Here is a 25,667-nt window from a genome sequence, read left to right on the forward strand (position 1 = left end):
CATGATCATGCATAGTATAAATGTGAAATATTGAGTTATATGAAACTAATATGGTTATTATGATTGTATAATGTAAACGTTTATATGTATGTGATTGTGTTTATGTTAATCTCACACTGGGCTTAAAAAGCTCACCCCATTAGTGTTATAATCTTTCAGGTAAGACTCAGACATAGGACTTGGATTCAGCATTCGGTGAAGTCTCTCGGATTTTTTTACCTTATGAACATTTTTATGAATTTTAAAAACTATTTGGATTTTGGTTTGTGGACTTTGTACTTTGGTGACATTTCTTTTTATTTTTGGGTTTGGTATTTTTATAAACTTTAGAACTGTCATACATGCATGCAAATTTTATGAGATTTCAAGTATTTTAAATTACGGAATTTATTTAAACTATTTACGATTTTACTTGGTTTTCAATAAAATTATAACTCGTAATTTTCTAAGTAGTTTTATAAAGTCCATTGGTAAAATGATTTACCCAAAAACATTTTTATAAATAATTAAAGTGCAAATTCTTTATTTTCAAATAACTTAAAATGACATTACAATATAATGTCGCCTTTCCTTTTAAATGATTATATTTTTAAGTATTTCTCAAAGAAACAAAATCAATAAATATTCAAATTCTTTTAGTTTTCACAGAACAACTCAAACCTAGTTATTTTCAATAAGTAAATAATTTCAAGTGCTATTAATGTAACTTCCGAAATTCAGTCATAACGTCTAAGCTAGGTTTAGAGTGTTACATATTTTTTGACCAAAAGGCCCTTAAATAGGCCTTCTCTGATTGGTGCTTCGGTTGGACAAATATTACCCCTGGAATTATTTTTTTCTCTTCACGATGTGGATATCGTGATACCTAGGGTAGGATATCTCGATACCGTGATTAGTATTGAAATGGGGTCCCTCTTGGAAGGTGGATATCGTGATACCTAAGGTGGATTTCGCGATACCACTATAGGTAGTCTTCATCTCGGTCCTGTTTGGGGTATTGTGATTCCTATGATTTGATATTTTGATACCCTTTTCTTTGGTGATGTTTTCGTACAATTTTGGGCCAAGCGTCGAGTACCTACAACACTCCATTAGACGTTAGGGCCACCAATGACACAATTGGCCAATTTGAGTTTCAAAATGATTAAAAAGAGGTATTTGCACTTATTAAATTGGAAATCTAAAATATACACTAAACTATGGAAAAGACATTAATTTGCCCAAAAACAAGCTCCTTAAGTATAACGGGGAAGCCTAATTTAACATATCAAATTATGACAGATCATTACACACAAAGAACCTCCTGTATCTTTTTTTCAAAGATCTAGTCATATCCACACACTCAAAGTCTCCTAATCTCTAATTAGCAACCACCACTATTTGGATCATACCATCTCATCTAGTCATCCATAACTCCAGGTAACATCCTATCAAGATAAGGGTATAACACTAGAATTTATGCACAAAACCTTTATGTCTCATTTGGCCTATAAAAAGGGTTCCCCTTCCCTATTCCATATATGATATACATGACAACATGAACTTCCTTTTTCACATTTTCCATTCTTTTTTGCAAGAAAATCTCCTTCGACGACTTTTGACACCTAAAAACGTGATGTGAACTACCTTCAACCACCAACTCGAAACCACATATCAATATGTATATATCCATGCTATGATTTAAGTGTATGATTAAGTTAGTGTCACGAGTCAACTCGGCACTAACTCAATCAAGGAAATTAATAAAATAACCTTACATGTTTTAAATAAGTTATATTATTACAAGGGTATTTTATCTTTTTTTTTTAAACTAAACCATAAAAAGTTACTAATGTTGAGGTTTGAACCTGTGCCCCTAAAATCTATAAAATCTTTTCATTTTTAGTAAATAATAAACAGCTCTAAGCGATTATAATAAAATCATAAATCAAAACTCAAATTATCTTTTTGAATCAACCCCTATATAGCTTGAGGAGGGATGGAGAACACCTAGATACTTGTGAAGCTTGGAGCAGCATGTTTAGCCATAAAGTCTGCAACTTCATTGTGAGCTTTGGGAATGTGACGAATCTGAACTTTTCAATTTCTATAAAATATTATACATTATTATACATTTTATTATACAAATTGTTTTTTTTTTAATTTATCTATACTATTATTTGTATGATTGAGTTGATCTTATGAGTCAACTTGACACCAACTCAATCAATGAAATTACTAAAATAATCTTACATATTTTAAAGAAGTTATATTATCACGATAGTATTTTTGTCTCTTTTTAATCAATAAAAATTAACAAAAGTTAAGATTTGAACTTATACCACTAATATTTAAAAAAATTACCACTTTAACTAAAGATTTATTTTGATATTTTTATGCATTATCATGATAAACAATCAAAATGTAATTAATATTATTAATCTAATGTGGTTACCTATTTAAATTTTATTTTATAAAAATTTAAAATAATTTTTATTTTAATTTTATACATATTGCATATGTATTATTATTATTTTCAAATAATACATTTTATTATGTATTGTATGATATTTTGAAATGTAAAGGAATATTCTAAATATGCATGTACATGTGTTAGAAAATAACAAATCCTCCACCTTTAAATTAAATTTAAGTTTGCAAACTTTAATGTTCAGATTCGTTGAATTTTCAAATTTTGGGTATTATTCATCATGGGGAACACTTTACTCTTAGGAAAAAAGCTACAATCATGCCTCTATTTACTGTTTTCATGCTATATTTTTGTTCCAAAATTCCTTCGTACAGTGTGTTACGTAATCAAGTTTAAATTTTGAGGTTATTCACTAGATCTAATTCGATAAGCATTCATGCTATTGTTAATATAAAATAAAAAAAAAATTTATTTAAAAGTTGAAAAGTTATTGATAGAGTTTTAATTTAGTGTTATCAATATAAGAGGACATATATTCGAATGTATTGAAATATATTATCTTCTTATTTATAGATATAATTTTAGACATTCTTATGTCAAAAAATAAATATAATTAAAACGTAAAATGAAATTATTAAAAAATTTAAAAGTTAAAACTAGATATGGAAGAAAAGTCCTAAGGCTGAAAGACAACCACGTTTCCTGAAATTTATGTCCATGCAATCTAAGTTGAAGGACCCAAACATTAAAATCACAGCTGATATCCTCCACAAATTTAATGGGACAGTTTTTCCTTTTCATATCTTAAAAACGTTTTAAACTAAAACAAATTAAAAATGCGGAACTTAAAATTTAGATTTTTTTCCTTTTCCTGGTAGATATTACTATGTATAGATATAGAGAGAAATAATATGTTTGTATTAATGAAGAACTAAATTAATTGTATATACCAATTTTATTTGTTAATTAATATATCATACTCTACTTAATTATATAGATTGTACAACGTTAAAGTTTTAGTGAATTAAAATCTATATATAACTTTTGATTGTTAGATATATATTAAAAATCATTTATCAATCCATGTGACAAAAATATTAAATTTAATTGCAATTTTGTATGTGTCATAACAACAATTATATTGTTAAATTTTATTATTATTTTGCGTCATGGGCAAGGTCAATTTGATTTAGGAAATTTTTTCTTTTATTTTTTTTTTATAAAAGTTGTGGTAATTAGTAAATATTTGGAATTTTGCCAACATAGTAAACATTGCAACTGTTTGTGGTGATACTAGTGTTTAACAAGGAGGACTTGGTGGCGGTAGGGGTTTACAATAATTCACCCTTATAGGGCGGAGTCATAAATGGAGGAGATGAGGGAGATTAGTAATGGAGAGCTTCCATATGGGAAACGAGGAAAGGAGATGCCCATTGCTAAAATGTAAAATAGAGAAAGAACTAGAGGTGTCCATATGCCGAGTCAGGCCAGGCCCAATCAAAATTTTAGGCCTGTTTGCTAGGCTTGGGCCTAGCCAAAAATGGGTTTAAAATTTTATTTAAGCCCGACTTAGATAAAAATGTTAAAACCTAGATCCGACCGACCATATTAATTTTTATAGAAATTTTTAAAATATATATAATATATCAAAAATACTAAAAGCATTAAAATAATTATTTCCTAACAAATTAAAAATAAATTAAAAACAATATTTATACTTAAATAACACTAAGATAGGTGCAACTTAACAAGCAAATGCCTCTAAAATAGTAACAAAATTAACAATAAAATAAGAGTTATATAATATTCAAACAATAACAATAAAATAGTAGCAACATAATAGTGAAATAGTAGTAAAATATTAATAAAAAACTAAGAAAATACTGAAGAAAACAATAAAAAATAGCAAGAAAGCAATAAAAAAATAGCAGGTTTTTTTTTTCATATTCGGTCTAGGCCAAAAAAGCCATACACTGCAGCAAAATTGACTTTTAGCGGCGTTTTTTAAGGTTTTTAGCGGCGCTTTTAAGCGCCACTAAAACTATTTGCGGCGTTTTTACAAGCGTCGCAAAATACGCCGCTATAGATAACGCCGCTAAATTTTGCGGCGTTTATTTGAAAAAACGTCGCTAAAGATCATGACCTTTAGCGGTGCTTTTTCCACAAACGCCGCTAAAAGATCAGGACCTTTAGCGGCGCTTTTCCCACAAACGCCGCTAAATATCAGGACTTTTAGCGCGCTTTTTCTATAAACGCCGCTAAAGATCAGGACCTTTAGCGCGCTTTTCTGAAAAACGCCGCTAAAAATTATTACCTTTAAAAAATTATTTTATTTTAATTAAATAATATTTATTTCTATGTTAAATATTATATTATGTTTAATTTTTGAAATTTGAACTTTAAAAGGATAAGTAAAAATATTAATTAAATTAAATTTTCCATTAAAATTTAAACTTCAAAGTTAAATATAAAAATTAATGAATTTAAATTTAATACATAAACATTGATTCAATATGTAATTTAATACATAAAAAAACACACACAGAGTACTACAATTTCTAAAACAAAATTCATCCTAGTGAGAAAATAATGCCAAATCATCGCCAGACTCTCATTAATCAAAGGAAAAGATCGAAAAGAATAAGAAACAATATACAACAAACAATTGGTTCAAGCTTAGATGAAGCCAAAGTATTGCAATGCTGCGTATATAACTTAGTGAAGTACTTTGATCTTGATCTTGGATAAGACTTGTTCCAACAATAAAGAAAATTGTTAAACGGAATCTCGGTCACCTGATTGAGCAAAACAAGGAAATTAGCTATACCATTTACTGTAATGAAAGTGAAATCAGTAAAAAGTAAACCCATAATAAAAAAACTGATGCTAGGCTAATCATAAATGCTAATGTCGCTATAAATAAATGACAGGCATAAGTCTTGTTTCATGTTGATGGACTTGTAAAGGCCTCAAAAAGAAAATAAGTAGCATATATGAAAAAGACAAAAAGGGTCAAATGAAGGTTAAATGAGATGTCATGACGAACATCACGTGTTTAATGTCTATCTCCTTTCTCGATTTCATGCGATTCATAACATGTTTCACTTTTTTTATTAAGCTCACAAATATCACAAGTTTTTAGTTATCATAATCTTAATTTCTATGTCCAATAGCATTGATAAAGTAATTATTTTTCATTCAAACAAATTTGGTATTATCTTTAGTCACTTTGAAATATCTAATCGTTGAAGATGAGAGCAAAATGCCATAGTTGCTGAAAAACAAGCTCATGCCAAAGTTCAAACTCTATACCTTTAGCATATAGGGGATCTTGAACCCAAAGTATTAAAAATGTCGATCAAAAGGAAGAGGAGATAAACTTGACGATGAAACTCTAATGGAAAGACGTTAAACTTTTGGAAGAAAAAAGAAAAAGATGTTTAAGGGACTCATGTCAAGAACTCATGTCAAAATAAAACTGGTAATGGATAAACTCGGGACTTATCAAGATAAAAGATAAAAAAGAACCTACCTCGTGCTATTGCATCCTCTTTCCTTCTCAACTCCTGCAAAATATAAAGTTAACATTCAGTTACTACAAGGAAAAATTAATCTAAGAGCAAAATGAATAGCAAAATCACCTTACATGGAACACAGTTACATATTGCATCCGAACATATAAGAACAAATTACCTGTTCACGTTTATTCAGTTCAGCCTCTTTTGCTTTAAGTTCCTTCTCTCTTGCTTTTAGATCATATATATTTTAATCATATATATTAAAAATAATAGTAACTTAAAACTTCGATTGCCAGCAGCATCCATGTTTAGCACTTTTTGCTTTACTTCGGATTTCGGCTCCTGGCAAAATTAAAAGAGACTATTTTCAAGACGCCTCGAGGTCCTGGTGCAGACATTACCAAGACCAGTGGCAACCTATGTCGAAAGGGAGTTATGAAGAGGAAACCAAAGTGGTGCCTTTGAATACAACAAAAATATCCTAAAAGTAGAGACAAGCAATATTTTTCCCTTTCTCTTCTTCGCGGCAAAGGAGGGAATGCTAGCTGCCATTTCTATTCTTAGGAAATGGTTATACTTCAATGATTTTAGAATAGACTAGAATTAAATCCCACATAAGCCGAGGCTTCCAATTTTATAAATGAAATTTTAATTAATTAATATAAATTAACTAATTTTTTATCCCATAAAGGTCGATTTATTATAAAATTTGTCTCAATTATTTTAATATTTGAGTAATAATGTTCCAGATGCCTCATAGATTATAGAACACGTCCTATGTCAATTCTGTTACTATTCACTGGCCTTAATGTTGTGCTGGTCTCCATCATTACTCCTAAAACTTTATGTTAGTTCAAATATTTTGCAGTTTTAAATATTAATTTAAAGTTGAAAATTTAGAGGCCCCCCGGGTAAACAATCAACAGGTTTCTAATTTCAACTTAACATTTGCCCTTCCTCTTTTGGTTTAAAACTCAAAGTTTTTATGATTTTTTTTTATATTTTTCTTGTCAAATTTACTGTTAATATAATATTATATTTGAAGTTTGTATCTGTCTCTTTCAATAATATTACCTTCAAAATTTAAACATACATTCTCTTTTTAAAATGTAATTAAAATGTAATATAGGTTATCACTTCACTCAATATTTTTCATCTATCAATTCAAGTTTTATGACATAGACCAGGTACCTTCTGCTACAAAGCCTAAAATAAGCAATGTACTCATAGTACTTGCCTATACATGGTGCTAGCCTAGTAAAGCGGGGTCCATAATCAAGAAACAAGTCCAAGTCTAATTCACAGATTTAATTAACATAAATAAATAAAAGAACCATATACTGATCCTTAAGTACGTTGTAAATAAAGAAGAACGCACCTAGAACTAGAAAACTCATAGAGTTTCCCTCTGGTAGAGAAGATAATAAGTGCAACTTCAGCATCACAAAGCACTGATAACTCAAAAGCCTTTTTGAGTAATCCATTTCTTCTCTTTGAAAACGTCACTTGCCTGCTTGCTGCATTTTCTATTCTCTTCATCTGTGTTTTCCCTCTCACCATATTCTCTTTTATCCTACAACCAAAATCCCAAAAAATAAAGAGGGTAAATTGATTGAATCCTAGGAAATAACTACATACAGAAAAAAGGGTTTCCAGAAATAGAAAGAGATTAACTGAAAAATCTAATCAAATTAAGGAACTTTAGAAAAACAATCATTTTTCACCTTTTTCTTGTTTTTCGGAGTGACGATGATTCTTTTCTTTATTTATGAAATATATAAAAGTTGACATGGCAAATACTCCTTCAAGTCAGACCAAAAAGAACACACCACCTACATTTTTATAGATGCTAAATATTAGTGCTAAGATCTTATGAAGTGATTTTCTCTGTTATATTAATTCCTTTAGCTTTAATCCATGGCCGTTACTGCTTTTATGCTACTATCACTAATACTAGTGTATTTGATTATATATCAAATCAAAATCTCCGGTTTCCTCTTTATTAATCAAGCAGTATCTCTTTAAATATTCAGAACAAATAGAACCACTATATTCAGAATAACATCAGCATCCATGGGATAAACCTAAAAGAGAAGGGGACAAATGGACTAACCAATGAACAAAATGGCAAACAACAGTTAGCCTGTGAGAGCTGAGTTTAGTGCGCCATGAACATCAATCCTAATCTGTGCTTCAGCTTTCTCCAATTCAGTTGTGGCTGAGCTCAGCTTCTGGCTGAAATCTGCAAGCCCTTTCTACACAGGACTAATATTCACGGGAGAACCTACCATGCCCCTCAGCCAAACCCACACTGAAAATAAACAAGAAAAACATAAAAAACAAACATGCATTCCTCTCTTTCATTGTTTCATTTATTATCAATCAGAATGGCTTCTAAGGCAGGGATAGTTCAATATTGTAACTTTACTTCATTATGTTTACCATTGCTCAAACTTAGCAAAAGAGCAAGAAAAACAACAATGAACTTAGGTTGAGTCATCCAAGTTGAATGGAAGAGCCATATAAGGTCAGATTTAGTTGAAAATAGAGGAAATTCCCTTAATGATCTTGGTGTTGGAATTTTCTGAGAGAAAATATAGATGGAAATGGAAGAAGAATGTTAAAAATATAGTATCTTTCAATCACAGCAAGGATTACGATTAAAATCTAAACAATTTTAATAATAATACAATTTTAACCTCCTAAATAACGCCGTATGATTCCTCGACACAGTGTTCTGTGACTCCTACATAATCAATTGTTCCATGTTAAGATCAAGAACCAAATATTTAATTTAGCAAATGAATCGTGCTCCTAAAGTGAAATTAAATGAGTAAATCTAGATCCAGAAGCAAGGCACTAGAATTAATAGATTTAAGCAGCCAAAATTTCCCAGTAAAATATCTACAAAATTAAAGAAAAAAGAAACATTTAGGCCAAAATTTCTAACTTCTGAATGAAAAAAAAAGCTCTAATTAAAAGGGGGGGAATAAACCTGGTTGGAGGAGGTTAGAGAAAAAGAAACATGTTGGACTTCGGCGGATGAAGACGAAGTGAGAGCCACTGTAGACGCAACGAGCACGGTCGCAACAAGAGGTCCAAATCCCTTCATTTTCCCGATTCTTTTCTATATCCGTGATTGAAACTCAGATAAAGAGTTATTTTTTTGGAAGCTCCGATGACGAATGGGTGAAATCCGACGAACTTTGCCGGTTCCCAACCTCCTTCTTTCCCTTTTTTTTCTCAGCCGAACAAATACAGTAGATGTATTGACTTGGTGTTGCTGGAAATGGGAAATTTGGGGGCAAATTTTGAGAGTTATTTGGGGGATTTAGGGCACGCGATGAAGATGAGAAGAAGAGGGAGTAACGAGCGGGTAACCAAAAAAATTTGGGGATTTTGATTTTTTCTTTTTGCGGCGTTTCCATTAAAAACGTCATTATAGATCAATTTTTGTGGCGTTTTGCCTAAAAACGCTGCTATTACTTAATTTTAAAATTTTTTATTTTTAATATATTTTTTACTTTTTAATATGAAATATGAACTAAAATATTAAATATTAAATTTTTAAGTTTGTTATTTTTATTTTTATTTTTATTTTTATTTTTGTTTTTATTTTTAATTTTTAATTTTTAATTTTTAATTTTTAATTTTTAATTTTAAATTTTAAAATTTTTTTGAAGATTTTATAATTTTTAAATTAACATATAAAATACAAAAGGAAACTTTAAGAGAAATAAAATGGAATCGATGAATTAAAAAATACAAAATGACACACCAATACAAGCATTATTCTTTTAAGTATGGTCGCATTAGTTGTTTAGTTTTTATATAAATAGCATTTAATTATATGTATACACCTAAATTTTGATAGAGATACATCTCGAATTATATATGAATTTCAGTTTAATGTGTAATTGTAGACATGAAATTCTTATTGTGGTTTAAATGTATAGTTGAAACTTTAATTTTGATTTAATCATACACATTTTAAAAATAAATACATCAATATATTTTTATATTGGATAAATATAAATATTTATGTCTGCAATATATAAATATAAAATGATGTTATATCAATAATTGTATTAATAATTTACAAGAACGGATCAAATTAAAGTTCATGTATACAATTGTACACTAAACCATTGTTAGAAAAAGAAACATTTACCGGGGATTTTAGATTTCAAAATGGGGAAAAAGGGGTGATTATTTTAAGGATTCGATTAGGAAAAAGGGGGAAATTATCTCTTACATAATTTAAACTATAATCATAATTTTAATATATTAAAATTAATATTATCTTTTACAATTATATAATAAATTATTTAATATATAAATTACAAAACATTAATTGATCTAAGCTTAAACCCCTAACCCCTAACCCTTATCCCTTAAACCCTAAATCATAAACATAACCTCTAAACCCTAAAAACCTAACACGTAACCCCTAACCCCTAAGCCTTAAACCCCAGCCCTTAAACCATAAACCATAATCCATAAACCTTAAAACAGTAACTCATAAACTTTAAACCTTAAACCATAAACCCTAAACTATAATGATAATTAATTCAATATTTTAAAATTAATACTATCTCTTTTATAATTATATAAGAAAACATTTATCATATAAATTTAAAAAACATTAATTAATCTAAACCCTAAACTCGTAATCCTTAAACCCTAAATCCTAAATCCTAAAACATAAACCCTAAACCATGAACCACTAACCCTTAACCCCTAACACCTAAACCTTAAACCCCAACCCTTAAACCACCCTTAAACCATAATCCTTAAACCCAATCCATAAACCTTAAAATAGTAACTCATAAACATTAAGCCCTTAACCATATACTGTAAGCCCTAAACTATAATGATAATTAACTCAATATTTTAAAATTAATACTATCTCTTTTACAATTATATAAAAAATATTTAACATATAAATTAAAAACAATTAGTCATATATCAAAAATCTTTAAAATTACTTTAAATAATAGTATTTTAATTTTTTTATTTTTTGTGGCGTTTTATGAAAAACGCTGCTAAAGGTGTACATATAGCGGCGTTTTTAAAAAGCGCCGCTAAAGCCACCAAAAGCTCACGGAGTTTTGCAAAATTTTTTGCGGCGTTTTTTGAAAAACGCCGCTAAAGGTGTACATATAGCGGCGTTTTTCAAGAAGCGCCGCTAAAGGTATACCTATAGCGGCGTTTTTAAAAAGCGCCGCTAAAGCCACCAAAAGCTCACGTGGAGTTTTGCAAAAATTTTTGCGGCGTTTTTTCAAAAAACGCCGCTAAAGGTGTACATATAGCGGCGTTTTTCAAAAAGCGCTGCTAAAGGTGTACTTATAGCGGCGTTTTTCAAAAAGCGCCGTTAAAGGTGTACATATTGTGGCATTTTTTAAAAAAGCGCCGTTAATAGTTGATCTTTAGCGGCGTTTTTTGTAAAGCGCCGCTAATGCTCATTCGTAGGTAGTGATACCTGAGGCCTGACCCATTTTCTAATCGAGCCTTATTTTTTTCCTAAACTCATTTTTCGAACCTATATTTTTATCCAAACCCTCTCACTTTTTGGCATGTCTTCGGGTGAGACCAAATAACCCGACCCATGAACAAGTTTAGAAAGAACCCAAAAAAAATCCCTTCCCTGATCTAATATATATATATATATATATATATATATATATATATAAAGATCTTTAGTGGGTCTCCTACTGCCATCAAAATATCTATATATAACACTATCAATTAGAGACCTTAAAAGCTCACGCTTTATGCATGACCTTTGAGCTATGTAGAAAGGTGATTCCTCTAAATGCCATCAAGGGCAAATTTAGGGGGGCTGACAGGGGCCTCGACCCCCTAAAATATAAAATTTTTATTTAGACCCTTAAATTTTTTAAAAATTTTAAATTAGTAAAAGTAAAATTGTACTTTGGTCCTCATAAAATTATAAAAATTTGATTTAATCCTTCAAAATTTATAAAGATATAGACTATAAAAAATTAAAATTTCATTCGGGCCCTCTAAAAATTTGTTTTGGCTTCGCCCCTGAATGCCATTGTTTTTTTTATCGGATAAACTTTATGTTTTATTAGCTTTAGCTTAGGCACATGTCGTGCGTGTTGGAGTTAGAGGTGAGCGTTCACATGTCGTGCATGTTGGAGTTAGAGGTGAGCGTTCAATTGAGTCGAATCCAATGAAAAATTTTCAAGTTTATCGAACTGGCGAATTCTATTTATCATCCTAACTCAATTTGAAATTTTCTCGAATTGAGTTGAGTAAGATGGAATTTGAATCGAATCGAATTGAATATACTTTTTCGAGATAAATTAAAAAAATGAGCCCTTGTAAAACTATCACCCACCGTAATCAAATTCGTTATTAACTTTTATCCCCTCATAATTTATTTATTAATCTTTTATGTACTATTTGGCTTCTTTGTTTGCTTACTTGTTTCAATAATCTTCTGATTCTTGTCACCATATATTTTGAAAATAAAAATATATTAAATGTAAAAAATGTAATTTTTAATAAAATTATTTTAAAGATAAAATGTGAAATTGTACCGATAAAATGTGAAATTGATACCACAGAAAATTTTAACACGAATATATTATAGCATCATTAATAATTCAATTTTAACAAAATTTGATAAAGATTCATCGTGATTAAACAATTTAATAATATAAACAGTACAAAATATGAAATTTAATTTAATAATATAAATAGTAGAAATAAATTCGAAAAACAAATTTTGGGATTTGGGAAAAAGTAAAATTTTTGGGAGAAAGAAAAAGAAAAAAAGTTTTGGAGAGTTTGGGGAAGTAAAAGGAAAATAATGTTTTGGGGAAATTAAATTTTTGTGGCGGAAGTAAAAGTTTTTTTTTGGAGAAAAGTGAGAGGAAAAATTTTTGAGGGTTTGGGAAAATACAATTTTGGGAGAGAAAGTAAAATGATTTGAGGGGTAGGAAGAAGGTAAGTAAAAAAATTTTATATTTGGTTTATTTAAATTATTTAAATTATTTGAATTTAAAAATTTAATTTAGTTTAAAAAAAATTAATTAATTCAATTTGAATAATTCGAATTTTTTTATTGAGTGACACTGCTTTAAGCCAGGCTAATGTTTTTAACGGAAAATACATGGTGATGGTGTAATTCTTAGGAATATTAGTAAACATATTTTGATGGGTACCGACTACGGACAAAGTGAGGTCGTTGCTAATAGGATAGTTGGCTTGTAGCTGAGCTGGATGCAGTGGCAATCAGTAAAGGATCTTCCTTTACTAACTTTGGAATGATTTACTTGCATGTGAAAAAAAAAAAAGAAAGAAACACCGTGTTCGAAATTAAATAAATGCAATGAATGTGTTAAAACAAGAGAGGGGAATGCATGAAAATGTGCTAAAATTAAGGAGCCGCTGAGACAAACATCATCTATAAATAGGGGCTCACGCAACGTCTCTTGATCACCATAACAAGCTTCGAGAGATCGTAATTACAGAGAGATAAAAGACTGATCGAGATGGAAGTAGTTCAAGTTCTTCATATGAATGGCGGAGTTGGAGAAACCAGTTATGCAAAGAACTCTTTACTTCAGGTATGTATGTATGTATGTATTGTATGTATGTATGTATGCTGTGATTTTTTAACCTGAAATATCTTGGACAGCAAAAGGTGATAACCATGACAAAGCCAATCACAGAGGACGCAATAACTAAGCTTTATTGCAGCAAATATCCGGATGAAATAGCCATCGCAGATTTGGGTTGTTCTTCGGGACCCAACACTTTCTTTTTGGTATCCGAACTTCTCAAAGTGGTGGATAGTGTTCGCCAAAAGATAGGCCAAAAATCCCCCGAGTATCAAGTGTTTCTGAATGATCTTCCTGGGAATGATTTCAACACCATTTTCAGGTCCTTGTCCGACTTCCAAAACAAACTGAGGAAGCAACTTGGACCCGGCAACGGACCATGTTTTTTCACGGGAGTACCTGGTTCTTTCTACGGAAGGCTTTTCAGGAAAAACAGCCTTCATTTCGTACACTCTTCCTATAGTCTTCACTGGCTATCCCAGGTTTAGTTTATATATTAATGTTGTATTGTGTATATATCATTAATCATTTTAGAATCGAAAAGAGCCTTTAATTTATGAGTGAACTATTTTGATTTGATCCAGGTTCCTCAAGGGCTGGAAAGTAATAAACGGAACATTTACATGGCTAGCACAAGTCCACCAGACGTGCTTAAGGCATATTATGTGCAATTCCAAAAGAATTTTTCCTTGTTTTTGAAGTGTAGATCAGAGGAACTGGTGGATGGAGGGCGTATGGTTTTGACACTTATAGGGAGAAGAAGTGATGATCCTTCAAGCAAAGAGTGTTGTTACTTTTGGGAGCTTTTGGCCATTGCACTTGGTGATATGCTCGTTAAGGTATAGAATTAATAATTGGTGAAATGATTTTGTTGGCCCTCCAACTTTTCAAAAAAAAAATCATTTTAACTCTCCATTTAATTTTTCATCTCTTTTAAACCTTAAACTTGCATTTTTTTGTCAAATCACCTCAAAATAGTTGAAAAAAGTTAACGCTTGTTAACTTTGATTACGTAACATACATATGAATTGCCATGTGAATGACATGTCGAATTTAATTACATTTTAAAAATTTTAAAAATAATTTTTATATATTTTAATGATTGTTAAGTATAAAAATAATTTTTATTGAATTTTTAAAATTTTAAAAACATTAATTGAATGATGATGTGTCATTCACGTGGTAATCAACGTGTATGCCACGTCAATAAAGTTAAAAAAATGTTAAATTTTCTATTTATTTTGAAGTAATTTGACAAAAACACAAGTTTAAAGCTAAAAAAATGAAAAATTAAATAAAAAACTAAAATAACTTTTCTTTAAAATTAGAGGATGAAATAAATTATTATCCCTTAATATTTCTCCTCAAGTAATTCATGATACAATCACGAGTATTTGAAACATATCACGTGCGCAAATACTTAATTTTGGCTTATGTCATTTTCAGCACTTAAAATCTAGTACTGACGCGCCCATAAAATTGAAATCTATTTTAGCTTACACTTTCTATTTATTATCGGATTCATCACCGGTCATTGTTCAACAATCTACAGAATACTTTGTTAACGTTTAGTTTGCTGCAAATATAAAGTTGATTACTAGTTATTAATTAAATCAGAAGAAACCATAAAGAAATCATGGTTAAATGCAGGGACTGATAGAAGAAGAGAAACTGAACTCCTTTAACATCCCTATGTACACACCATCTCCGGCAGAGGTTAAATATGAGGTTGTAAAGGAAGGGTCATTCAACATCGATCGATTGGAAGTAACTGAAGTGAACTGGAATGCTTATCAGGATGAACCTGACTTATCTGATGCATTCAAAGATGGTGGGTACAACGTCGCCAAGTGCATAAGAGCTGTGGCTGAGCCACTGCTTGCCAGCCACTTTGGTGAAGGAATCCTCGATGAAGTTTTCCGTAGGTACAGAGAGATTATTTCTGATCGCGTGTCCAAGGAGAAGAATGAGTTTGTGAATGTCACTGTTTCTCTTATAAAAGCTTGATCATTATCGTCATCATGATTTTCCTTTATTTTATTATTAGATAAATAATCACTGGTTATCTGTGCTAGAAATGAACTGTTCGAAGCAAACCGCAGTATCCAGTCAAGAGTAATCTCTTGCAAGCATATTGTTTTTAATTATAGCTCTCTCGCATGTAATTTGATTAAATCGAAACAACAATTTTAAATATTTTTGTCTCTTTGGATTAAACTCTACTCCTTAAACTGATATTTATTTACTGCTTAGGTGTACAAATATTTTTTGGTGAATTCAACGCCCATCAAGCAATAAAGACCTAAAATATATGAATTATGAGTAATTATTATACCCCACGTTTAAACATTTTGCTTGCCCTCAAACAAAACAAACATTAATGCACATACAAATTAAAGAAATACTCAACTTGAATTAATAGTCGAAAATATTGTCACACACCAATGAGACACGCAAACGTGTTTTCAAGGACACTGACAAAATTCTATATGCTAAGCAAAACAAGTATCAACAACAATTCACACAATTAGGAAGAATTAGATACAGTACATCTCTATGCTCGTATGCAATCATCCTCCTTAACAATGTGTTGTGTATAAGAAATACTAGAATAATCAAGAAACATAACTAAATTTTACCATGATTTTAAGGTCACTTGGTGTTTAATGTTTAGGGTCAAATATAACGATAAAGAAAGATTAAGCTCACACCCAAAGCACGCAGCTACCTTCGGATTCGATTAAGGATAAAATATTAAATTTCTTTTTCCAAACAACTTAATCCTCCAATACCCTTAAACAAGCATAAGATAGAACTCAAGTTCAAAATATTTAACAATATAAACAATTAAGCATTTATTCATCATTAATTTTTTTTGGCACAGTGTAGATGATAACCTAAGCACTTATCCTAAATTACTTGATTAATCACACATAAATAGCCTTTCGTTTTATTCATAACTAGATTAGTAAAACATACTAGGAAACACCAAACTTTTTGATGCAAAAACAAAAAGGCAGCTAACTATCTACCCCAGTTACTTATTCAGACCACTAGTTCTTTCGAAGCTCATGATATAACTAGTGGAGTAATCATACTTAAGTTTTATTACCAATTTAATATTCATTTAAGCCCAAACATCAATCCTGTAATTCAATACGTTAAGTTCAAAAATAAATCCATAAGCACTAAATGCTTAAGCATCAAAATAAGGATAAAACTTTTACGGGTAAAGGCTAAAATATAGGCGATTACGAACACGAGTTAAGTCAAAGAAAAAAAAAGATAAATTAGCTCAATAAACAGGCTCAACAGTTCAAACAATCCAAAAAAATTGTCTAGTTTATTCTTTATAAGCTTGTTTCAAATAAGATCATTCTGTCAAAATTTCTAAAATTGATTATACAAAATACACTATTAGGGACGGCAATGTGAATTACAAAATAGTTATCAATGAAACCATATAAAGAATCCATGGCTCTAACAAACAACCTAATGGAGTATATCAATAATGTATAATTATATCAAGTCAACATGTAGGTTTCAGAAGCATTCACTACAATATACGATCTTAGAAGTATATAAAAATATGTCAATCTCTCATCAAGTTAAAATTTCATGCAAACTACTATACATCAAGAAAAAGTTGAAAAAAGATGCAACCAAATTATGCTAAAATAAAAAAAAACAAAAAAAAAACCTAAAAGCATGCAAATAATTAAACTATCCCTCTACACTTAAACTGAATATTGTCCCCGATATTTCAAAAGTAGAGAAGAGTTTAGGTCATTTCCTTGTTTAGGCTCCCATAAAGTAGAGTTAAAGTCAACCTATCTTTTTACGCCCTTTTAGCAATGAAAATGTATTTGCTCCAAGTGAGGAGTACTTACAACAGAAGGAAAAGGGAAAACAACATTAAATAAAAAGAAAATAATAAAGAAAAGAAAAGAAAATACAAAAGCAAAACAAAACTAAAGAAAAATATCCTAGAATTAAGCAACAGAGATCGCTCATTGGTGTTGAGGTGCAATGGTCGGCTTTAGGGCAGCACGTATTGTGTGTTGGATGCTTGGTGCACGAGGTGCTTCAGGGCTTCAAGGTGTGATTGATGATGTCGCAGTTTGTGCCACTATGTATGTAACAACTCGATTTTTAGTGCTGCTGAAAAAGGCAATTTCAAAACCCTATTTTTGTAAGTTGGGTTCGTAAATATTAAATATAAATATTTACAGAGTTGGTATAAAATTTTATTAGAGTTTGGTTTTTCAATTTTGTCTTTTAATTGCTTAATTAAGGTACAGGAACTAAATTGTAAAAGTTTATTGTCATAGATTTTTAAATAGCTAAAGGTTCAAATTGGTAAGTAAACCATTTTGTTTTGAAGGATGATGTTAACATACATTAATTTTAAGTAATTGTTACTAAGTTTAATTAATTTTGATTAATTTAAGTTAATTAGGTGATTAAAGAAAAAATTGAGGTATAAAAGACTTGTGAAAGTGGAATTTGTCATCTTTTTCTTTCTTCTTCACCGAACAAGCATGGAGAAAAACCTAAGGAAGCCATTTTTTAGTTTAAAGCTTTCAATCCTCAAATATTGATGAGTACAATTAAGTCATTTTCTTGAATTTTTTATGTTTTTGAGGCTATGAGAACTTGATTTAGCTAGCCCATATATCAATTTGTAAAACTATTAAAGTTTTTGAAAGTTTCTATTATTGATTTCTTGAAGAAATTTGTGCTAAATTGATATATTTTAAGCTTAGATGTGAAAAATGACTAGACTGTAAAGTTTAATTATTAGTTTTGCTCATAAGGACTAAAGTGAATAAAATGTAAATTGAAGTGAAATTTTGATAATAATTGATATTAGAGGGTCTATAATAAATGTAATTGAAATTTGTTTTAAAACCAAAGCTCAAAATTTAAAACCAGAGCTCAAAACTTTAAGGGCATCGAAAAATGAAGTTTCATAGGTTCATTCATATCATGATACAATGTATAAATATTTGGTATTGATGAATTGTCTACAATAACTGCTTAGATCAAGAATTGGATCAAATCGGAGATAATAGAGGAAAAGCCAAAATTGTCAATTAGTCCTTGAAGATTCAACTTGTTTGTTGTTTTTTTACAGGTAAGTTCATATGGTATAAATGTATTTAGGTTTTTATGTATTTGATTTGTCTATATACGTTTGATTTTGGGTTGATTGGTGGTAAATTAGTATGAAAGGTGAGAGTTGGACTATATTGTAAAGAAATGTTTAATGTGTTAAAAAAAAGTGCTCAATTAAATTGTAAAGAAATGTTTATATGTGTTAAAAAGTGCTTGGGTGAACTTAGTAAAGGTTAGGATACGATCAACATGTCAATAGGGTTTTTTGTGAGCTTGTACGGGATTGGTTACAGATATTACTGAGACCTAACATTTGTTGCAGACTTAATGATACATGTGACACAAGTTTAGCTTAAACTGGTAACCTGACATGTATGTATATTCAGCTTGGACAAGCAATCGGCTGTGTCATTATACAGGTTTAGCCTAGAGTGGTAACTTGACATGAATACATATTCAACTTGGATCAGCAATCGGTGGAATGTAGTTACATGTGTATCTAAGTCCATTTACTTGAGTTCATCAGGTTAAGTAGTTAATGTAAAATGAAAAATTGAAATGGCATGATATGAGTTTGATGTTCAAATGGATAAATGTTGAATTGAGCATGAGCATGATATTGAGATGTTGACTTTAAAATAAATTGGATTGATATATGGTTGAGATTTCATTTGGTTTGATTATATATTAAGCTCATATTTTTTATGTTGTGTTTTGCTATGACTAGCCAACTATGTTAAAGTATGGTAGCATATTGTATTTGATTGTAAGATAAGGTAAGTCTTGTTTAATGCCTATGAACTTACTAAGCATTTTATATGCTTACCTCGTTTGTTTTTATTTTCCTTGTAGATCGCTATCTTGCAGGACGTGTCAAGCCAGTTGACTTGAAGCTCACACTATCCTATCATCAAATTGGTAAACGTTTAATCATTTTGAACCTAGGGTTGTGGCATGTATATGGTTTCTTTATGTATATAAGTCTTTATGAATTGAATATGGTATTGAACTTGGTTTATGTGATTTAAATGTTGGTTTTGTATTTGGTTTAAAAAGGCATGATTTGGCATTTGTGATACCTAGTTGAATATGTATACTTTGACTTATATGCTTGAGATATGAATGGAAAATGAAATTTCGTGTTTTAAAGTGGATTGGCATAGGTAAAGTTGGTATGGAATGACTTAGTGATTGAAATGAAAATGTAGTTGAACATAAGTAAATTGAAGTATGCTTGAGAAATGTAGTTTAATTTGGATAGTTATTGGTTATGCTTAATGTTATTATGTCATATATTTGTCTATGTGTTTATAATGAAAGGAAATGACATGTTCCAAGATGTTTTGGCATAAGTAAGATTAGTAATTAAATGATTTAGTAGGTATGCCTTAATGATATTGTAATGCTTAAGATTTGTTGATGTTAAAATAATGAATACTTTGATGTAAAGTTGAATATGACTATTGAGCTTGTTTGGTATGATTTTGGTATGTTTTGAATCAAATAAGGTTAATGCTTGATTCATATTTTTGAATGATTGTTTAAAGCAATTGAAATAGGTACCAAATTTGGAGTGAAAGAAGAGAAATGCATAAATGTGCTAAAGCGATAAAATCTATTTTGAGATTAAGAAATTCTTTTGCTTGCTTAATGCACCTAAACTTGTTGGCTTTTATATTTGCTAATATTAAACCATGTCCTAATCACTTGGAAGATAAATGAAAGGTGAGAGAAAGAGAGATAATAAGGTGAACTATTGATAAATTGGGAAAGAAAAGGTAACAATGTCATGTGCTTCACTATTTATAATACTTGAAACCATTTTGAGTTAACTTTTCTTTTGAATCCAAACTATCCTAAGCCTCTGAACATTACAAGCATTGAAGACCAATGTGACTTAAACATTTCCTTTATATGAATTTCCTAAATTGTTCATGCTTGAATTGATGGATGCTTGTGATTCACACTTGAGTGTCCATAATGCATCTTGCTTATTCATCTTGATGGATTGACACAATTTAACACACATTCACTTGAATTGGCTTTTTGTTTATTAACTCTGAAACCTAGTGAACTAAGGCGAATTTACTTTAAAGTACTTGAATTAACTAGTCATCAATCTTGATTTGGATATAATATATGTCTTTTACATGTTCAATGTTTAATTATCATATTTTCCAATGTTCAATGTAGCTTGAGGGTCGTTATTTCTTGTGTGTTTTGTGTGTTATTTGCTTATAGAAAATCAAATACTTAAGTGAGGGGGAGTTTGATACGGTGAATTAAGCCATTTTCACACTTAAGAAGCTTGATTTCACGTAGCATTTAGAGTTATTTTTATTAGTTTTTGCATTAGTGTTTGGATTTAGTTTAAATGTTTTTTATTAATTTTTTATTATATTTTGAATAAATACTTTAATTTCCCTCATAAATGGACTTAAATATATGAAAAAGGGGATTGTAGGGCTCAATGAAGGGATGCAAATGAAAAAAAAAAAACAAGGCAAAGATCCTTTATCTTTAATACTTTAATTTCCCTCATAAATGGACTTAAATATATGACCACAGGTTGCCTTGTCGCAACCATGACCTTGTTGACTTGCCAAGGAGTTCCCTCGACCAAGCCCTTATCTTAACCGCGACCTTGCTAACTTTCTAAGGGGTTTCTTCAACCAAGTCATTATCGCAACCATAGCAAGCCCTTGTCACAACCACAAAGGCCTTGAATTGAGCTAGGAGGCAATCAGAGATCTTGTTGTCGCAACCATGGACCTTCAATGTCACAACAACGATCAATCAATTGGAGCAAGGTTTGGGAAACAGACAACCCGTTATCATGACAACGCTTTTTGTAACTACAAAATCTAAAATCATTATTAGGGACAATCAATAGAAGATTGAATAAAAATTGCATTAGTTTAATATTTCTATTGAGGTTATTATTGTAATTGAATTATTAATTAGGTTTAGTATAAATATCACTTCATAATCAGCAAATGGGGGATATAAAGGATATCATTTTAGAAAATAAACTTTATTTTTAGTTTTTGTTGATAATTTTTCTAAGTTTAGTCTTTTAAATAAATTTCAAATATTTTTCTCTTTCAATTGGCTTTTATTGTTATTGGGCATCAAGACATTTAGAAGATCAAATACAATCGAATTTCTCAAAGCAAAGGATTTCTTGTTTTAAAGAGCATTTCTTACACTCGTTTTAATTTTCCTTTAATTTAATTATATTGGATTGAATGGAAGATTATTGTATTTTTGTATTTGCCATGGAAATGAACAAAATTCTCTATGTAATTGGTTATCTTGATCGCTTGTGATGTTATTTTATGTCTTTTGTTAATTTGAATGTATGCTCTTTTTTTTTTCAAATTGATAGTGTTAATAACTTGAAATTAACAACTTTGAGTAAAAATTGAGATAGGATAGGCCGAGAGAAAACCCTATCGAATAGGTATCGATTTAGTTAGGCTTATTTGAATGAGATCTTCTAATAGTTATTTGAGACCGAGAGGTGAAAGTGCAAAGAATCATGTGTTTAAATTCCTTAAGTATAAATCCATCACAACTGAGAGACAGGACCAATCACTACTTGTTGCTAATAGTAATTTTTACCGATCGAAACCATTAGATTAATACTTTCTAGGGTAGTTAGTATTACTACCATTCTTCCCTTTTATGAATTGTTGTACTACTTTCTGTTTTGAGTAAATTGATAGCCTTCTTTTAGCATAGAAAGCATCTAATTCAGAAATCATCACATCTCCTATGAGTTTGATCCTCTGGAACATTCCCATGTTCCATTATAACAATTATATTATAACTAGACTTGCATACTTGTAGTACACTGCGCTTAAATATTGATTATATTTTATTTGTTTCATGTACACTGGTGGTCAATTTTTTATAATGTCCTTTAAAGCTTGCAAATCTTATGCAAATCTTGTCAAAATAATTTGTGAAAAATAAAATAGAATAAAATAAATAAAAATAAAGAACACATAAATTTTACGTGAAACCCTTTCGAAAAAAACCACGCAGAGGAGAAGAAAATTCACTATGTCGAAAAATTTTTTTACTCTAATACAAGAGGAATAGACTATGTCTATTTATAGGCTTGCAAAGCCATATTCTAGTAGGATTGAAACACCTTATCCTAATCAATATAAAATAGATGGAGTTTAATAAGGTTTAAAACCTTATTCTAAAATAAAATAAAAGAAGTCTAGTTCTATATGGATTTTACTTTTATTTTATTTTCCATCGTATTTTATTTAAATAAGAATTTGGGTCACTTAATTCTAACAATCTCCACCTTGACACAAATTCTCAATGAACAAGTTCTTCATCGCGAACTTTCAATAAACAAGTTCTTCACCTCTTCCAAAAACCCTTAAGGGTTTAACTTCAACAATGAACACCAACCAAGTCTAAGCAATGCTCAAACTTGGTTATAGGAAGTGACTTAGTCATCATATCTGCAGGATTTTCATGAGTGCTAATTTTGCTCACAACAATATCACCACGAGCAATAATATCACGAACAAAATGATACCGAATATCAATGTGTTTTGTTCTCTCATGAAACATTTGATCTTTGTAAGAAAGATGGCACTGATCGTCACAAAATATCGTGCTGATTTGAAGGTCTTCATTGAGTTCACTAAATAGTCCCTTCAACCAAATAGCTTCTTTACAAGCCTCAAGAATCGCCATGTACTCAGCTTCGATTGGTAGACAAAGCGATCGTAGTTTGCAAAGTGGCTTTCCAACTAATTGCACAACCTCCGATTGTAAAGACGTAACTGTGAGAGATCTTCTTCTATCAAGGTCTCCAAGAAAATCAGCATCAACATACCCTATAACTCCATCTTTAGTTCTTCCAAACCGTAAGCAAACATTAGTAGTGCCTCGTAAGTATCTTAAAATCCATCGAATCGCTTTCCGGTGTTCTTTACCGAGATTCGCCATGTATCCGCTAACCGTGACCGATCGTGATATGATAAATCGGACGTGAACAAACCATAGCATACATGAGAGATCCCATCTGCACTAGAGTATGGAACATGTGACATGTACTCAATCTCATTATCGATTGAGGAGATAAGGCCGATGAAAGTCCGAAATGGTCGCTAAAGGAGTACTAACAAGCTTAGCACTCTGCATATTGAACCCGCAAAGAACTTTCTCAATATACCCTTCCGACTTAGGTACAATTTACTTGCTTTTCTATCTCCGAGAATCTCCATACCAAGTATCTTCTTTGTTGGTCCTAAATCTTTCATCTCAAATTCTTCACTTAGTTGGGCTTTAACCTTTCTTATCTCTCTTTATCTTTTGTCGCTATCAACATGTCATCAACATAAAGAAGTAGATACACAAAAGAACCATCATGCTTTTTCTTAAAGTAGACACAACTGTCAAAACCGCTTCTTTTGAAATCATGAGAAGTCATAAAGGAATCAAACCTCTTGTACCCTTGTCTTGGTGATCTGTTTCAAACCGTAAAGGGACTTTTTCAGCAAGCAAATATAGTCCTCTTTTTTCGAGACTATAAAACCCTCGGTTGTTGCATGTAAATATCTTCCTCAAGTTCTCCATGCAAAATGCGCTTTTACATCTAACCGCTCAAGCTCCAAATCATGCATGGCAACAATACCAAGCAAAGCTCGAATCGAACTATGCTTAACAACTGGAGAGAACACATCTGTGAAGTCCACTCCGGAATTTGATCAGTAACCCTTTGCAACAAGCCTTGCTTTATATCCGGTTCTTCAACTCCTGAGTCCTTCTTTCTTTTTAAACACCCATTTACAACGAATGCCTTTTTACCTTTAGGAAGTTTTACAAGATCCCATGTTACTTTTTGTGGAGTGATTCCATCTCCTCTTGCATAGCAAACATCCACTTTTCTCGAGTCTTCACACTAATCGCCTCGAATAATTAAATGGCTCTTGATTCGCATCTATATCTTCACCACATTTAAAGCATAAGCAACTAGATCAACCTCGGCATACTTCTTTGGAGGTTTAATTTCTCTTCTTGTCCTGTTTTTGGTGATAGAGTATTGCGGTGAAGAAGCAACTCTATTCTCAATTTTGTACTTGGCTTGAGGAGTTGATTCAGATTAACTGATGCTCCACCCTTTTGGTTTTCTTTATTGGAAGAGTCTTTAAGAGATAAGTTAGGTAGCATAGCGTTTCATCAAAACAACATCTCGCTAATCACAACTTTTCTATTTTCAGACACCATAACTTATAGCCTTTTACACCACTTTATAACTAAGAAAACGCATTTAATGGATCTCGGTTCCAATTTTCCATTATCAACATGAGCATACGCAGGACACCCAAAAATCTTTAAATCGTAATAATTAGCGGGATTACCGGACCATACCTCTTGTGGAGTCTTTTTCTCAATGGCAACGGATGGAGATCGGTTGATCAAAAACATGCAGAGAGGTCGCTTCGCCCAAAATGACTTCGTAAGTTGGCATTTGACAACATACATCGAACCTTCTCCATGATCGCTGTTCATTCGCTCGCAACGCAACGCTTTCTTTGTGGAGTATGACGAATCGTCAAGTGTCTCATGATCCCTTCGACTTGCACAATCTATTAAACTCATCGTAAGTAACTCTAAGCCATTGTGCATGACGGAGGTATTTTATCTGTTTTCCGTCTGTTTTTCAATCATAATTTTCCAAGACTTAAATGTGGAAAACACATCGCTTTTCGCTTGTGAAGAACGCCCAAACTTTTCTCGGAAAAATCATCAATAAAGGTTAGCATATAATTAGCTCCACCTCTCGAAGGCACTCTAGACGGCCCCACGATCGTAATGGATATACTCCAACGCTTCCTTCGTGTTATGGATTCCTCTAGTGAATCGAACTCTCTTTGCTTCCCAAAAACACAGGTGCTCACAGAAATTCGGTTTGCAAATTCCTTGCCCATTAAGAAGTCCTCTTTGCTTAATTCGCCATGCCATTCTCACTCATATGCCCTAGGCGATATG

At 31.0% G+C, this 25,667-nt stretch overlaps 2 protein-coding genes across 6 annotated transcripts; one reads left to right on the forward strand and one right to left on the reverse strand.

Moving 5' to 3' along the window:
• Positions 1-5,077: 5,077 nt before the first annotated feature.
• LOC108476653 (agamous-like MADS-box protein AGL14) lies at positions 5,078-9,377 on the reverse strand. 5 transcript variants are annotated; one of them, XM_053022442.1, is made up of 6 exons: positions 8,924-9,377; positions 8,042-8,674; positions 7,653-7,760; positions 7,307-7,501; positions 5,943-5,965; positions 5,078-5,205 (listed from the first exon to the last, which is right to left on the reverse strand). In XM_053022442.1, exons 4-6 carry the CDS (start codon positions 7,486-7,488, stop codon positions 5,186-5,188), a joined length of 225 nt encoding a protein of 74 aa, XP_052878402.1. In that variant the 5' UTR covers positions 7,489-7,501; positions 7,653-7,760; positions 8,042-8,674; positions 8,924-9,377; the 3' UTR covers positions 5,078-5,185. The 5 variants fall into 5 exon arrangements, 4 of the variants coding, with proteins under 4 accessions (XP_052878402.1, XP_052878401.1, XP_052878404.1 ...); XM_053022441.1 differs by lacking the exon at positions 7,653-7,760 and having other exon boundaries at positions 8,924-9,374; XM_053022444.1 differs by lacking the exon at positions 7,653-7,760 and having other exon boundaries at positions 5,091-5,205; positions 5,943-5,976; positions 8,924-9,365.
• A 3,937-nt stretch (positions 9,378-13,314) lies between these two features.
• On the forward strand, positions 13,315-15,719 carry LOC108478717 (S-adenosyl-L-methionine:benzoic acid/salicylic acid carboxyl methyltransferase 2-like). The gene is made up of 4 exons (XM_017781191.2): positions 13,315-13,529; positions 13,601-14,005; positions 14,108-14,362; positions 15,174-15,719. The coding sequence occupies exons 1-4, from the start codon at positions 13,455-13,457 to the stop codon at positions 15,528-15,530; spliced, it is 1,092 nt and encodes a 363-aa protein (XP_017636680.1). The 5' UTR covers positions 13,315-13,454; the 3' UTR covers positions 15,531-15,719.
• Positions 15,720-25,667: the final 9,948 nt, after the last annotated feature.

Source organism: Gossypium arboreum, chromosome 12 (genome assembly GCF_025698485.1).
Source record: "Gossypium arboreum isolate Shixiya-1 chromosome 12, ASM2569848v2, whole genome shotgun sequence".
Classification (NCBI taxonomy): Eukaryota; Viridiplantae; Streptophyta; class Magnoliopsida; order Malvales; family Malvaceae; genus Gossypium; species Gossypium arboreum.

Bases quoted from the DNA above. Each gene is read 5' to 3' on its own strand.
- LOC108476653 (XM_053022442.1), bottom strand. From the start codon at position 7,488: ATGGTGAGAGGGAAAACACAGATGAAGAGAATAGAAAATGCAGCAAGC. The intron at 5,966-7,306 runs GTGCGTTCTTCT...GGAGTTGAGAAG, and splicing joins TATGAGTTTTCTAGTTCTAG to GAAAGAGGATGCAATAGCAC. The intron at 5,206-5,942 runs GTAGGTTCTTTT...TTGCTCAATCAG, and splicing joins AGAGGATGCAATAGCACGAG to GTGACCGAGATTCCGTTTAA.
- LOC108478717 (XM_017781191.2), top strand. From the start codon at position 13,455: ATGGAAGTAGTTCAAGTTCTTCATATGAATGGCGGAGTTGGAGAAACC. The intron at 14,006-14,107 runs GTTTAGTTTATA...GATTTGATCCAG, and splicing joins GTCTTCACTGGCTATCCCAG to GTTCCTCAAGGGCTGGAAAG. The intron at 14,363-15,173 runs GTATAGAATTAA...GGTTAAATGCAG, and splicing joins TTGGTGATATGCTCGTTAAG to GGACTGATAGAAGAAGAGAA.